The 17,085-nt window shown below is 55.4% G+C and overlaps 1 protein-coding gene across 2 annotated transcripts in view; it reads right to left on the reverse strand.

The window, feature by feature from the left end:
- Positions 1-1,936: 1,936 nt before the first annotated feature.
- Positions 1,937-17,085, reverse strand: part of RHOA (ras homolog family member A) — a 32,185-nt gene continuing 17,036 nt past the window's right edge. Inside the window, exons 2-6 of one of the 2 annotated variants that reach the window (XR_010187094.1) lie at positions 8,405-8,562; positions 7,995-8,115; positions 4,836-4,966; positions 3,140-3,966; positions 1,937-3,078 (exon numbers count right to left, since the gene is read on the reverse strand). Coding sequence is in view for 1 of the 2 variants with exons in the window: in XM_063941438.1 (XP_063797508.1) it covers positions 3,793-3,966; positions 4,836-4,966; positions 7,995-8,115; positions 8,405-8,560 (582 nt within the window). In the remaining variant the exon portion in view is untranslated. Of the gene's footprint in view, positions 3,967-4,835; positions 4,967-7,994; positions 8,116-8,404; positions 8,563-17,085 lie in introns of both variants that reach the window. The other variant, XM_063941438.1, reaches the window with a different exon arrangement.

Consider the following 17,085-nt stretch of genomic DNA (forward strand, 5'->3'; position numbering starts at 1 on the left):
AGCTGACAGACAAGGAAAGTATCAGACAGATCTAGCACCAGTCACAGACAATGCAGAAATATATACAATGTAACTGCCACAGGCACTATATCATCAACTGCTCAGGCTGTGCGGCTGGTAGGAAATAGCATATAACCTGACTCCTAAGAGTTATATAGTGAGGCTGGACCCAGCGTTCCCGGAGACCGGCATGCATAAAGATGGCTGATAAAGATCTCTGAGGGGAAGGAGCGGCTCAAAGGCGGGTAAACCTGTGTGAAATGGCGCCCTGAGCCAGAAGAGGGCTTACCTCCCCTCTCTGGCATCAACCACCGGTACCCTGCACTAGTATAATATGCCCTAGTGGTCTAGCGGAGTCCCGGACGTACCAGTTTCAGCGCCAGTACCAACGGTCCGTCTCCCAATACCGGAGGTTTAGGATTGCTACTAAACGCGGGTCCTGTGAACGGGAGCCCCCCATGTGCCAGCTTGCAGTCCGGGGTCCTCCTGAGGAGCTTGTGCTCAGGCTGATAGACTGCAGTAACAGACATAACCTTGTGTCACTCCTGCAGTATGCAAAAGAGGATCTGTGAAAGACACACCTGGTTCCCCAACGGTCCGCTAAGAGCAGGAACCTCAGCCTGGGCACAGACTCCCCATCACTGGGCAGCTGCAGATGGGAAAACCCACAGATCCAGGCTGCCCTGTGCCCATGCTGAGGGGATGGTTTCTAGGCTCCTTATCACAAATTATGCTAATGTCGCAGCCTCCTTGAGTATTGCTGTTGGCCGTATGCGTCCCTATATGGCCCCAATCCCACCCATCCTCTGATGGCTCCGTCCAGAAGGATAACGCACCGCGTCACCTTACGCTGGTTCCATGCACGACAATGAGCCGAGTATACAGTCACCGCTGAAAGCTGCAATGTCCCCAGGATGTTAGATGCTGCGACCACTCTTCCCTGCAGGGTAAAGCTACAGAAACTCTGGGGTGAGGGATCCGATCTCCTGCGGAAGACACCAATGCAGGCCCTCCCTGTTGCTGTAATTACAGACTTTAAAAGTCCTATTTAAGATTTTCAATCTTGCCCCAGAAAGGAACATATCACATTTATCAAGGGTTCTTACCAGAGCCCGTGTCCCAGCAAGGAGTAATAAAGTAAAGGGATATCTAACGCCATCAATGTTCCTGACAGGTCTAGACAAACGACAGCACATGTGCAATCCGCTTCATGAACAGCTCTGGCCAATCAGATGACCCCTCTTCGGAGGGGCTACCCCCATAGAGGTAAGTGGGTGAACACCTGGTAACATGGGGACGGCTGCTGTGAGCGATACTGCTTGGTAAGTCGATGGTCACTCAGATGTCTTCTGCTTTCCAGCCCCCCCCCACCCACACACACACAGTCAGTCTGTACAGCCACTGCTGCGGGATTCCACCGATGCCAAGTAATTTGGGTGGTGGTCCCTTCATAATACCCCCATGACAGCAGTGTAGCCAGGGCCCTGCTACCCTAACAGGCCTCTCAGTGACTACATGCTCTGATAGGAAGGAAACAATCCTTCAAATGGTGGCTAATGAGCCACACTGCATCTCACATGCTCTGCTGCAATACAGCGGAGATCATCTGCTAGGAGTACCATAAGGCCATTGTAGACCTGACCCACATACAGAACATTCATCCCAACTCTGAGTAATATCCAGCACAGCGGATATTGCCCCAATGTTCCCAGCCTTGTGTTCTGCTGTCTCATTTATACCTGTGGGGGGAATCACAGCAGTGCAGCGAGAGGCAGCGGGGCTAGTCACACTCCACACAGCAGTACAGGTTTGTATGATGGAGCCCTTGGACACGTTTTATTCCACCTGTGCCCCTGGAATACGTACATTCTGTCAGTGCATTCACTCCCCACAGAAATGCCTTCATGCCACAGACAGACAAACTGGATTCTCAAAGTGGTTTCTCACTTTTTATTGTCAAAAACAATTAATAATAATAAAAAAAAAAAAACTCTTACCCAGAAAGGACAAGTAACAGTTAGATATTCCAATTATACAAAAAGATGAGCGGCGGCCTACGCCGAGGAGACGGGCGGATCCCTTTGTGTGAGGTGGCGGCCTGCCCTGGGCCATGGGAAAAGCTAGACACACGAGAGCGCCTTACAGGGTACTGGTCAGTCAGGGCCTTACTGAGTGCCCACCGGGCCCTGGCAGCTCAGCTGTGTAATGGGTCTGGCCGAGCAACACCCCCCCAGTGTTAAATACATGGCCCTTTAATGCCACTTTATGCTTAGATTATATATAAATCATTATTTTCCCCAGGAATAGGAAAAAAAAAAAAAAAAAAAACTCTGTTCCCCAGAATAGTACATGCCTAAATCCCACAGTAATGGGGAACGTTCCTATAACACTGCAGAGGGGACCAACGTCATTAGAGAGCCGACACCTTACACATTCCCCTAATCCCACGTGACACACTACAGGGCATCCGCACAGGTCGCTACCACAGAAGCAATGTTATACAACCAGCACAGAAAGTTACTTTATTTACCAACGCCAAATAGGAAACCCAAAATACCAACAAGATACTACAGCCTGCATACAACGGTGCTCATATACAGTCCCTTCTGCCAGGGTGTCAGCCTGCATACAATGGTGCTCATATACAGTCCCTTCTGCCAGGGTGTCAGCCTGCATACAATGGTGCTCATATACAATCCCTTCTGCCTGGGTGTCAGCCTGCATACAATGGTGCTCATATACAGTCACTTCTGCCTGGGTGTCAGCCTGCATACAATGGTGCTCATATACAGTCACTTCTGCCTGGGTGTCAGCCTGCATACAATGGTGCTCATATACAGTCACTTCTGCCTGGGTGTCAGCCTGCATACAATGGTGCTCATATACAGTCACTTCTGCCTGGGTGTCAGCCTGCATACAATGGTGCTCATATACAGTCACTTCTGCCTGGGTGTCAGCCTGCATACAATGGTGCTCATATACAGTCACTTCTGCCTGCATACAATGGTGCTCATATACAGTCACTTCTGCCTGGGTGTCAGCCTGCATACAATGGTGCTCATATACAGTCACTTCTGCCTGGGTGTCAGCCTGCATACAACGGTTGCTCATATACAGTCACTTCTGCCTGGGTGTCAGCCTGCATACAATGGTGCTCATATACAGTCACTTCTGCCTAGGTGTCAGCCTGCATACAATGGTGCTCATATACAGTCACTTCTGCCTAGGTGTCAGCCTGCATACAATGGTGCTCATATACAGTCACTTCTGCCTGGGTGTCAGCCTGCAGATAGCCTAGTACCTCACGTTGGCGTGTTGGGGGGGATTGCCACTGTATGCGAGACGGCCGCCACCTCTGCACTCACGGGCAGGATGCCACCTATAACCAGTCTCTCCTCTTACAATACACCTGGGCATACAGTGATGGCACCTGGGGGATGGGCGGAGCCTAGCGTCCAATGAGCGAGTCTGGGCAGACAATGTGCAGTGGAATGTCAAAGTTAGTCTGGTGCAATGATACATCTGCTAACAGTGGAGTTACATATAATATTTATATATAATCAAGAAAAAAAACATGTCGACTTAAATACTGATAGCAAGATGACTCTTATAAAATCTCATTACATAGTAAATGGAAAAGACAAAGGCCGGTAAGAACACTCTAAAGATTAATAAACATCACTTGAAGGAATATCTGTGACGGTTCATGCCGCGCGACTCTCCCGATACACGCTGCGTCTGACAGGGACCGTCTGGATGCTGTGTTGTGTGCGGGTACGGCAGGTTGATCCGTCAGATAAGAAGGCACGTAGTTTTCTTCTTGCCGCGTCTGGCTTGCAGGGCGGCCCGTGTGGCCAGCTCAAACACCTCCCTGACGCCGTCCTTCGTCTTCGCAGAGCATTCCATGTAACCATAGGCAGAAATCCTGTTGGCCATGTCACGCCCTTCCTCCGGCTTCACCGGCTCCTGCAACAAGGGGAGAACAAGACACGGTCCGCTCAATATTGTGACCGCCGGCAAATAGAAAACCAATCACCAGAAAAGAGAACGAAGAAAAAATACCGCCCCCCCCCCCAAAAATAAAAATAAATCCCCAACAAGATCACACAGAAGCCGTCACTGCAGTCTCTGACCAAAACAGAGTGCACATACAGTTCCGTAACCACCACCCTCTACCTGCAGCTGCGTAACCCCTCGCTCTGTCAGCTGCGTAACCGCCCGTCCCCGTCCCCCCTCTCTACCAGCAGCTGCGTAACCGCCCCCCTCCACCGGCAGCTGCGTAACAGCCCCCCTCCACCGGCAGCTGCGTAACAGCCCCCCTCCACCGGCAGCTGCGTAACCACCCCCCTCTACCTGCAGCTGCGTAACCCCTCGCTCTGTCAGCTGCGTAACCGCCCGTCCCCCCCCCCCCCTCTCTACCAGCAGCTGCGTAACCGCCCCCCTCCACCGGCAGCTGCGTAACCACCCCCCTCTACCTGCAGCTGCGTAACCCCTCGCTCTGTCAGCTGCGTAACCCCCCCCCCTCTCTACCAGCAGCTGCGTAACCGCCCCCCTCCACCGGCAGCTGCGTAACCGCCCCCCTCCACCGGCAGCTGCGTAACCGCCCCCCTCCACCGGCAGCTGCGTAACCGCCCCCCCCTCCACCGGCAGCTGCGTAACCGCCCCCCCCCCTCCACCGGCAGCTGCGTAACCGCCCCCCCCCCTCCACCGGCAGCTGCGTAACCGCCCCCCAACCTCCACCGGCAGCTGCGTAACCGACCCCCTCCACCGGCAAGGCACGCATGAGGCGAGAAGGCACAGGCACTGCACAGGCAATAGGAGCATTGCTTCCAGACCTGTTTCATCTTGGTCAGCTCCCGGCGGGTGTGCTCGTCATTGCGAAGATCCTTCTTGTTTCCAACCAGAATAATGGGCACATTGGGACAGAAATGCTTCACCTCCGGGGTCCACTTCTCAGGGATGTTCTCTAGGAAGAGACAGCACAGCCAACATGTACATGGGGCAGAGTTATACAATAATGGGGAACACTAATAGGATGAGTCCCCCCTTTCACTCCCCGCCCTCCACGTATTCTTACCTCCCACCCCATCCGCCCACTCACTCCCCGCCCTCCACGTATTCTTACCTCCCACCCCATCCGCCCACTCAGTCCCCGCCCTCCACGTATTCTTACCTCCCACCCCATCCGCCCACTCACTCCCCGCCCTCCACGTATTCTTACCTCCCACCCCATCCGCCCACTCAGTCCCCGCCCTCCACGTATTCTTACCTCCCACCCCATCCGCCCACTCAGTCCCCGCCCTCCACGTATTCTTATCTCCCACCCCATCCGGCCACTCACTCCCCGCCCACCACGTACTCTTCTTACCCTCCCACCGCATCCACCCATTCCCTGCCCTCCACGTATTCTTCTTACCCTCCCACCCCATCCGCCCACTCACTCCCGCCCTCCACATATTCTTCTTACCCTCCCACCCCATCCGCCCACTCATTCCCCGCCCTCCACATCCTCCCCCCTTATTATACCACCTACTACCCCTCACTCCCCGCCCTCCACGTATTCTTCTCACCCTCCCACCCCATCCGCCCACTCACTCCCCGCCCTCCACGTATTCCTTACCCTCCCACCCCATCCGCCCACTCACCCCCACCCTCCACGTATTCTTTTTACCCTCCCACCCCATCCCCACTCATTCCCCGCATTCTTCTTACCCTCCCACCCCATCCGCCCTCCACATATTCTTCTTACCCTCCCACCCACTCATTCCCCGCCCTCCACGTATTCTTCTGACCCTCCCACCCCATCCGCCCACTCACTCCCCGCCCTCCACGTATTTTTCTTACCCTCCCACCCCATCCGCCCTCCACGTATTCTTCTTACCCTCCCACCCCATCCACGCCCACTCACTCCCCACCCTCCACGTATTCTTCTTACCCATCCACCCATTCCCCACCCTCCACGTATTCTTCTTACCCTCCCACCCCATCATTCCCCGCCCTCCACATATTCTTCTTACCCTCCCACCCCATCCACCCACTCATTTCCCTCCCACCCCATCCACCCTCCACGTATTCTTCTTACCCTCCCACCCCATCCACCCACTCATTCCCCGCCCTCCACGTATTCTTCTGACCCTCCCACCCCATCCGCCCACTCACTCCCCGCCCTCCACGTATTTTTCTTACCCTCCCACCCCATCCGCCCACTCATTCCCCGCCCTCCACATCCTCCCACCTTATTATACCACCTACTACCCCTCACTCCCCGCCCTCCACGTATTCTTCTCACCCTCCTACCCCATCCGCCCACTCACTCCCCGCCCTCCACGGTTTCTTCTTACCCTCCCACCCCATCCGCCCTCCACGTATTCTTCTTACCCTCCCACCCCATCCACGCCCACTCACTCCCCACCCTCCACGTATTCTTCTTACCCTCCCACCCCATCCACCCATTCCCCACCCTCCACGTATTCTTCTTACCCTCCCCACCCCATTCGCCCACTCATTCCCCGCCCTCCACGTATTCTTCTTACCCTCCCACCCCATCCACTCACTCCCCACCCCATCATTCCCCACCCTCCACGTATTCTTACCCTCCCACCCCATCCACCCACTCATTCCCCGCCCTCCACGTATTCTTCTGACCCTCCCACCCCATCCACCCACTCACTCCCCACCCCATCCACCCACTCATTCCCCACCCTCCACGTATTCTTCTTACCCTCCCACCCCATCCGCCCTCCACGTATTCTTCTTACCCTCCCACCCCATCCACCCATTCCCCACCCTCCACGTATTCTTCTTACCCTCCCACCCCATCCGCCCCCCTTATTATACCACCTTCTAGCCCCCCTCACCCCCCCTGTATTCTTCTTACCCTCCTACCCCATCCTCCCTGCCTTATTATACCACCTTCTAGCCCCCCCTTCTTACCCTCCTACCCAATCCGCCCTGCCTTATTATACCACCTTCTAGCCCCCCCCCCCCCTTCTTACCCTTCTACCCCATCCGCCCTGCATTATACCTCCTTCTAGCCCCCCCTTCTTACCCTCCTACCCCATCCGCCCTGCCTTATTATACCACCTTCTAGCACCCCCCTTCTTACCCCATCCGCCCTGCCTTATTATACCACCTTCTAGCCCCCCCTTCTTACCCTCCTACCCCATCCGCCCTGCCTTATTATACCACCTTCTAGCCCCCCCCTTCTTACCCTCCTACCCCATCCGCCCTGCCTTATTATACCACCTTCTAGCCCCCCCCCCCCTTCTTACCCTTCTACCCCATCCGCCCTGCCTTATTATACCTCCTTCTAGCCCCCCCCCCTTCTTACCCTCCTACCCCATCCGCCCTGCCTTATTATACCACCTTCTAGCACCCCCCTTCTTACCCCATCCGCCCTGCCTTATTATACCACCTTCTAGCCCCCCCCCCCCTTCTTACCCTCCTACCCCATCCTCCCTGCCTTATTATACCACCTTCTAGCCCCCCCCCCCCTTCTTACCCTCCTACCCCATCCGCCCTGCCTTATTATACCACCTTCTAGCCCCCCCTTCTCACCCTCCTACCCCATCCTCCCTGCCTTATTATACCACCTTCTAGCCCCCCCTTCTTACCCTCCTACCCCATCCGCCCTGCCTTATTATACCACCTTCTAGCCCCCCCCCCTTCTTACCCTCCTAACCCATCCTCCCTGCCTTATTATACCGCCTTCTAGCCCCCCCCCCTTCTTACCCTCCTAACCCATCCTCCCTGCCTTATTATACCACCTTCTAGCCCCCCCTTCTTACCCTCCCACCCCATCCGCCCCCCTTATTATACCACCTTCTAGCCCTATGTGCAGTAAGCCCGTGGTCCACAGACAGATCCCGCTGTCCTGCACGCGGCACATGACCACCATAAGAGCACTGTCCCTGTACATTCCTATTGCACCATGCCAGGAACACCCAGAAATTAGCTCTGTAGAGCTGGATGTCTGCACAAGACTTAGAACCTACCTAAGCTGTCTGGGCTATCGATGGAGAAGCACATCAATATAACATCGGTGTCTGGATAGGACAGGGGCCGCAACCTGTCGTAGTCTTCCTGACCTGCCGTGTCCCACAGAGCCAGCTCCACCTAGTAACAGGAAGAGGAACATTATGCACAACACCACATAATATATAGATTTATTACACACCTACATGCATACATAGGACGGAACTCAGTTATCACACACAACATCCTGTCTAAAGTGGCTGGGGGGGGGGGACGGGACGGTATTCAATTGTGCTTTTTTATCATGCACTTCGCACTCAGAGGGGTTGGGTTTAGCTGCGTAAAGCTAACACCACGTAATGGGCGCAACGTGAATAGTCCCATCGGGGGGGAGAGGATAGAGACACACACACATTCTCCATGGACCTACCTGCTTTCCATCCACCTCAATGTCTGCAACATAGTTCTCAAACACTGTGGGTACATAGACTTCCGGGAACTGGTCTTTACTAAACACAATCAGGAGACAGGTCTTTCCGCAAGCTCCATCTCCAACGATGACCAGTTTCTTCCGAATGGCTGCCATTCCTGCAAAGGAAGAGACCACCGGGTCAGTGACGGGCAGCATAATGTAATCGCTAATACAATAACTGGTGAGGGGTCATATTGTGGCTGGTGACCTGCCATAGACTGGCCACAGGCACTGAACCTCCTTCCATCTACAGACATGTGTCTCTCCTGGTGTCTTCTGCCTGCTGCTGGCACACAGAGGCTGCAACACAGTCTCCATGGCAACACAGACCGCACATTCATCTCCTAATGATTACACAGGGGTGGGCGCTTCCAGCTACCAAGTTACCCAGGAGAAAACCATGGGCTGACACACCCCCACCAGGGGAATGGGCGGGAGCACACAGGCACCCCACCCCCCACCAGGGGAAGGGGCGGGAGCACACAGGCACCCCACCCCCCACCAGGGGAATGGGCGGGAGCACACAGGCACCCCACCCCCCACCAGGGGAATGGGCGGGAGCACACAGGCACCCCACCAGGGGAAGGGGCGGGAGCACACAGACACCCCCACCCCCACCAGGGGAATGGGCGGGAGCACACAGGCACCCCACCCCCCACCAGGGGAATGGGCGGGAGCACACAGACAACCCACCCCCACCAGGGGAAGGGGCGGGAGCACACAGACACCCCCACCAGGGGAAGGGGCGGGAGCACACAGACACCCCCACCAGGGGAAGGGGCGGGAGCACACAGACACCCCCACCCCCACCAGGGGAATGGGCGGGAGCACACAGGCACCCCACCCCCCACCAGGGGAATGGGCGGGAGCACACAGACAACCCACCCCCACCAGGGGAAGGGGCGGGAGCACACAGACACCCCCACCAGGGGAAGGGGCGGGAGCACACAGACACCCCCACCCCCACCAGGGGAAGGGGCGGGAGCACACAGACACCCCCACCAGGGGAATGGGCGGGAGCACACACATCAGGGGAAGGCGGGAGCAGACACACACATAAGGGGAAGGCGGGAGCAGACACACATACACACATCAGGGGAATGGGCGGGAGCACACAGACAACCCACCCCCACCAGGGGAAGGGGCGGGAGCACACAGACACCCCCACCAGGGGAATGGGCGGGAGCACACAGGCACCCCACCCCCCACCAGGGGAAGGGGCGGGAGCACACAGACACCCCCACCAGGGGAATGGGCGGGAGCACACAGACACCCCCACCAGGGGAATGGGCGGGAGCACACAGGCACCCCACCCCCCACCAGGGGAATGGGCGGGAGCACACAGACACCCCCACCCCCACCAGGGGAATGGGCGGGAGCACACAGGCACCCCACCCCCCACCAGGGGAAGGGGCGGGAGCACACAGACACCCCCACCCCCACCAGGGGAATGGGCGGGAGCACACAGACACCCCCACCCCCACCAGGGGAATGGGCGGGAGCACACAGGCACCCCACCCCCCACCAGGGGAATGGGCGGGAGCACACAGACACCCCCACCCCCACCAGGGGAATGGGCGGGAGCACACAGGCACCCCACCCCCCACCAGGGGAAGGGGCGGGAGCACACAGGCACCCCACCCCCCACCAGGGGAAGGGGCGGGAGCACACAGACACCCCCACCCCCCACCAGGGGAATGGGCGGGAGCACACAGACACCCCCACCCCCCACCAGGGGAATGGGCGGGAGCACACAGACACCCCCACCCCCACCAGGGGAATGGGCGGGAGCACACAGGCACCCCACCCCCCACCAGGGGAAGGGGCGGGAGCACACAGACACCCCCACCCCCACCAGGGGAAGGGGCGGGAGCACACAGACACCCCCACCCCCCACCAGGGGAATGGGCGGGAGCACACAGACACCCCCACCCCCACCAGGGGAATGGGCGGGAGCACACAGGCACCCCACCCCCCACCAGGGGAATGGGCGGGAGCACACAGGCACCCCACCCCCCACCAGGGGAATGGGCGGGAGCACACAGACACCCCCACCCCCACCAGGGGAATGGGCGGGAGCACACAGGCACCCCACCCCCCCACCAGGGGAAGGGGCGGGAGCACACAGGCACCCCACCCCCCACCAGGGGAAGGGGCGGGAGCACACAGACACCCCCACCCCCCACCAGGGGAAGGGGCGGGAGCACACAGACACCCCCACCCCCCACCAGGGGAATGGGCGGGAGCACACAGACACCCCCACCCCCACCAGGGGAAGGGGCGGGAGCACACAGACACCCCCACCCCCCACCAGGGGAATGGGCGGGAGCACACAGACACCCCCACCCCCACCAGGGGAATGGGCGGGAGCACACAGGCACCCCACCCCCCACCAGGGGAATGGGCGGGAGCACACAGGCACCCCACCCCCCACCAGGGGAAGGGGCGGGAGCACACAGACACCCCCACCCCCACCAGGGGAAGGGGCGGGAGCACACAGACACCCCCACCCCCCACCAGGGGAAGGGGCGGGAGCACACAGACACCCCCACCCCCCACCAGGGGAATGGGCGGGAGCACACAGACACCCCCACCCCCACCAGGGGAAGGGGCGGGAGCACACAGACACCCCCACCCCCCACCAGGGGAATGGGCGGGAGCACACAGACACCCCCACCCCCACCAGGGGAATGGGCGGGAGCACACAGGCACCCCACCCCCCACCAGGGGAAGGGGCGGGAGCACACAGGCACCCCACCCCCCACCAGGGGAAGGGGCGGGAGCACACAGACACCCCCACCAGGGGAAGGGGCGGGAGCACACAGACACCCCCCCCCCCCCCCCCCACAACCAAACAACCAAGGAAAGGGGCGGGAGCACACAGACACCCCACCCACCCACCAGGGGAAGGAGCACACAGACAACCCACCCCCACCAGGGAAAGGGGCGGGAGCACACAGACAGACCCCCCCCCCCCCCCACCAAGGGAAGGCAGGCAGACACACACACACACATCAGGGGAAGGCGGGAGCAGACACACACACACACATCAGGGGAAGGCGGGAGCAGACACACACATACACACATCAGGGGAAGGCGGGAGCAGACACACATACACACATCAGGGGAAGGCGGGAGCAGACACACATACACACATCAGGGGAAGGCGGGAGCAGACACACATACACACATCAGGGGAAGGCGGGAGCAGACACACATACACACATCAGGGGAAGGCGGGAGCAGACACACATACACACATCAGGGGAAGGCAGGAGCAGACACACATACACACATCAGGGGAAGGCGGGAGCAGACACACATACACACATCAGGGGAAGGCAGGAGCAGACACACATACACACATCAGGGGAAGGCGGGAGCAGACACACATACACACATCAGGGGAAGGCGGGAGCAGACACACACATACACACATCAGGGGAAGGCGGGAGCAGACACACACACACATCAGGGGAAGGCGGGAGCAGACACACACATAAGGGGAAGGCGGGAGCAGACACACACATACACACATCAGGGGAAGGCGGGTGCAGAGACACGCATACACACATCAGGGGAAGGCGGGAGCAGAGACACGCATACACACATCAGGGGAAGGCGGGAGCAGAGACACATACATCAGGGGAAGGCGGGAGCAGACACACACATACATCAGGGGAAGGCGGGAGCAGACACACACATACATCAGGGGAAGGCGGGAGCAGACACACACATACATCAGGGGAAGGCGGGAGCAGACACACACATACATCAGGGGAAGGCGGGAGCAGACACACATGCATCAGGGGAAGGCGGGAGCAGACACACATACATCAGGGGAAGGCAGGAGCAGACACACACACACACACACACACACACACACAAATGCCCCATGAATGTTTAAAAGAAAAAGGATTTGTCCTCATGCTACATTTTTTTTTAATGATATATTGCATACCAATTTTGAAGAATGTGAGATATTTATGTGGCCCACCATGCCCCTGAAGATTAAAGATTTCTATTAATTTCTAGTTTTCTATTTATTTTATTTCTATAAATTTCTATTTATTCTTTCTGAAAAAGATATGATTTGATTAATGATTTGGATGGGAACAGCCATGATAGGCCCATGAGGCTTCATGCTGTTCCCTTTGTTATGTTCTTAAATCAATGTAAGACACGCATTCATGGCACACATACAAAAGTTGGCTTCGTTTTGCTAAAGTTAGTTGTTTTGTATAATCCAATCCAGTACAGTACAATACAGTCCAATCCAGTACAGTCCAATCCAGTACAGTCCAATCCAGTACAGTCCAATCCAATCCAGTACAGTCCAGTCCAATCCAGTACAGTCCAATCCAGTACAGTCCAATCCAGTACAGTCCAGTCCAATCCAGTACAGTACAGTCCAATCCAGTACAGTCCAATCCAGTACAGTACAGTCCAATCCAGTACAGTACAGTCCAATCCAGTACAGTACAGTCCAATCCAGTACAGTCCAATCCAATCCAGTACAGTCCAATCCAGTCCAATCCAGTCCAGTCCAATCCAGTCCAATCCAGTCCAGTCCAATCCAGTCCAATCCAGTCCAGTCCAATCCAGTACAGTCCAGTCCAATCCAGTCCAGTACAGTCCAATCCAGTACAGTCCAGTCCAATCCAGTACAGTACAGTCCAATCCAGTACAGTACAGTCCAATCCAGTACAGTACAGTCCAATCCAGTACAGTACAGTCCAATCCAGTACAGTACAGTCCAATCCAGTACAGTACAGTCCAATCCAGTACAGTACAGTCCAATCCAGTACAGTACAGTCCAATCCAGTACAGTCCAGTCCAATCCAGTACAGTCCAGTCCAATCCAGTACAGTCCAGTCCAATCCAGTACAGTACAGTACAGTCCAATCCAGTACAGTACAGTCCAATCCAGTACAGTCCAGTACAGTCCAGTCCAGTCCAGTCCAGTCCAATCCAGTCCAATCCAGTCCAATCCAGTCCAATCCAGTCCAATCCAGTCCAGTACAGTCCAGTACAGTCCAGTACAGTCCAATCCAGTACAGTCCAATCCAATCCAGTACAGTCCAATCCAGTCCAGTCCAGTCCAATCCAGTACAGTAGTACAGTCCAATCCAGTACAGTACAATCCAGTCCAGTCCAGTCCAGTCCAGTCCAGTCCAGTCCAATCCAGTCCAATCCAGTCCAATCCAGTCCAGTCCAGTACAGTACAGTCCAATCCAGTACAGTCCAATCCAATCCAGTACAGTCCAATCCAGTCCAATCCAGTCCAGTCCAGTCCAATCCAGTACAGTAGTACAGTCCAATCCAGTACAGTAGTACAGTCCAATCCAGTACAGTAGTACAGTCCAATCCAGTACAGTACAGTCCAATCCAATCCAGTCCAGTCCAGTCCAATCCAGTCCAGTACAGTCCAGTCCAATCCAGTCCAGTACAGTCCAGTCCAATCCAGTACAGTACAGTCCAATCCAGTACAGTACAGTCCAGTCCAATCCAGTACAGTCCAGTCCAGTACAGTCCAGTACAGTCCAATCCAGTCCAGTCCAATCCAATCCAATCCAGTCCAGTCCAGTCCAATCCAGTACAGTCCAATCCAGTCCAGTCCAGTCCAATACAGTCCAGTCCAGTCCAATACAGTCCAATCCAGTCCAATCCAGTCCAATCCAGTCCAATCCAGTACAGTACAGTACAGTACAGTACAGTCCAGTCCAATCCAGTCCAGTCCAATCCAGTCCAGTCCAGTCCAGTCCAGTCCAGTCCAATCCAGTCCAGTCCAATCCAGTCCAGTCCAATCCAGTCCAGTCCAATCCAGTCCAGTCCAATCCAGTCCAGTCCAATCCAGTCCAGTCCAATCCAGTCCAGTCCAATCCAGTCCAGTCCAATCCAGTCCAGTCCAGTCCAGTCCAATCCAGTCCAATCCAGTACAGTACAGTCCAATCCAGTACAGTACAGTCCAATCCAGTACAGTACAGTACAGTCCAATCCAGTACAGTCCAATCCAGTCCAATCCAGTCCAATCCAGTCCAATCCAATCCAGTCCAGTCCAATCCAGTCCAGTCCAATCCAGTACAGTCCAATCCAGTACAGTCCAATCCAGTACAGTCCAATCCAGTACAGTCCAATCCAGTACAGTCCAATCCAGTACAGTCCAATCCAGTACAGTCCAATCCAGTACAGTCCAGTCCAGTCCAGTCCAATCCAGTACAGTCCAATCCAGTACAGTCCAATCCAGTACAGTCCAGTACAGTACAGTCCAATCCAGTCCAATCCAGTCCAATCCAGTACAGTCCAATCCAGTACAGTCCAATCCAGTACAGTCCAATCCAGTACAGTCCAATCCAGTACAGTCCAATCCAATCCAGTACAGTCCAATCCAGTCCAGTCCAGTCCAATCCAGTCCAATCCAGTCCAGTCCAGTCCAGTCCAGTCCAGTCCAGTCCAGTCCAGTCCAGTCCAGTCCAATCCAGTCCAGTCCAGTCCAGTCCAGTCCAATCCAGTCCAATCCAGTCCAATCCAGTCCAATCCAGTCCAATCCAGTCCAATCCAGTCCAGTCCAATCCAGTCCAATCCAGTCCAATCCAGTACAGTAGTACAGTCCAGTCCAGTCCAATCCAATCCAGTCCAGTCCAATCCAATCCAGTCCAGTCCAGTCCAATCCAGTCCAGTCCAGTCCAATCCAATCCAGTCCAGTCCAATCCAATCCAGTCCAGTCCAATCCAGTCCAATCCAGTCCAGTCCAGTCCAATCCAGTCCAGTCCAATCCAATCCAGTCCAGTCCAATCCAATCCAGTCCAATCCAGTCCAGTCCAGTCCAATCCAGTCCAGTCCAATCCAGTCCAATCCAGTACAGTCCAATCCAGTACAGTCCAATCCAGTACAGTCCAATCCAGTACAGTCCAATCCAGTACAGTCCAATCCAGTACAGTCCAATCCAGTACAGTCCAATCCAGTACAGTCCAATCCAGTACAGTCCAATCCAGTACAGTCCAATCCAGTACAGTCCAATCCAGTACAGTCCAATCCAGTACAGTCCAATCCAGTACAGTCCAATCCAGTACAGTCCAATCCAGTACAGTCCAATCCAGTACAGTCCAATCCAGTACAGTCCAATCCAGTACAGTCCAATCCAGTACAGTCCAATCCAGTACAGTCCAATCCAGTACAGTCCAATCCAGTACAGTCCAATCCAGACAATTTTTGGGTGTGAAGGTGGACCACCTAAGTCAAATCGTACATCAAAAAAAAAAAAAATTTGCACAGTTGTTTCTATGCTAAAAAGTACATTTTAAGAATAGGAACAGCAAGCATTCCGAATTTAGGGGCGTTTGATGCACCCTAACACACACACACACACACACACCAGGGGATGGCGGGAGCTAGTAGGGAAGGAATGAGCCACACTGCACGTAGAGCAGACACCAGTCCATCCCAGCAATGAGCATTACACACATTGGGCTAATCACTGATGTGCTGGATACCCCGGGGGCAGGATTGCAGTGCATACACATCTATCAGCAGTGCAGTACTTACTGTAATAGCACCAATAGGTAATAGTAATTAGAGAGCATGCAGACGGTGACTGTACAGCCTGTATATTGTCACATGGGGGCGACAAAGGACAGAGCACGAGGGCTAATCTCTCATGTATAACGTAGCAGACTCACATTACTGGCCAAGGTCTCATGTTTATTGACTTTAAAAATGCTTAATTAGCAAAAAAAAAAAAAAAATGTGATCCTCAAAAAGAGGCTTTAAAAAAAACAAAAACAAAACACAACTGATGACACTGATGTTCCTAAATCCTCAAAAGGCTTTAAAAGGAACACCGAACGCAGACACCCTGAACGCAAGTAACCGGGGTGTCAGATAGGGTCCGGGGAGGGGGTGTTAGGGTTGACTACTAGAGAGAAGGAGGGGGAGGAGGGGGGGTTGTGGGATTAGCCCACCCCCAAATCTTAGCCCTAGCTACCACCCAGGCAGGGACGGGATGCTGATATCGGGCAGGTGACCGCCGGCATCCTGTATCGCTCCCACTTTAAGTGTTTTCATTGTAACGATTCACGAACATTGTATTTATTGAAGGACTTCCTGAAGAAGACCCACATGGGTCAATACGCGCAGGAGAACATCGAGCAGTCAGTGTGTAATTCATTACCATTTGACAACTCAACAAAACAATCCGACACTCAGCCCAGCTCAAGTGTTGGTGTGCAGCGGCTCCGGAGGCGAGGAGGAACGAGGACCAGAGTCACGTGACCACAAGTTCCTCATCCAGGAAGGTTTGAACCAGAAGCTGCAGGACGGACAGTGAAGCAGAGTGGAGACGGACGCCGGGAAGCAACACAGGAGACGCAGCTCTGTATAGGGGGAAGGACGCGGCGGAGAGTCCCGTCCGGGTCTCGAAGTGAGCGTCACTTTCCCCACAGAGACAGGAACGCTTTCCATCGATCCGGTCGGCGGTCAGCGTGTGTGGACAGATGCACTTTCCGTTACTCCAGACGGAGGGAACAAGCGGCCAGTCCGGAGCAAGTAGATACCGATCTCTGTAATCTTTTCCCCCGTACATCCACCAGGAGTACCCCGGTCACTGCAACACACTGCTGGAATCACTGCATTAACTTCTC

This window comes from Pseudophryne corroboree, chromosome 9, assembly GCF_028390025.1.
Source record: "Pseudophryne corroboree isolate aPseCor3 chromosome 9, aPseCor3.hap2, whole genome shotgun sequence".
In the NCBI taxonomy this organism is placed as follows: domain Eukaryota; kingdom Metazoa; phylum Chordata; class Amphibia; order Anura; family Myobatrachidae; genus Pseudophryne; species Pseudophryne corroboree.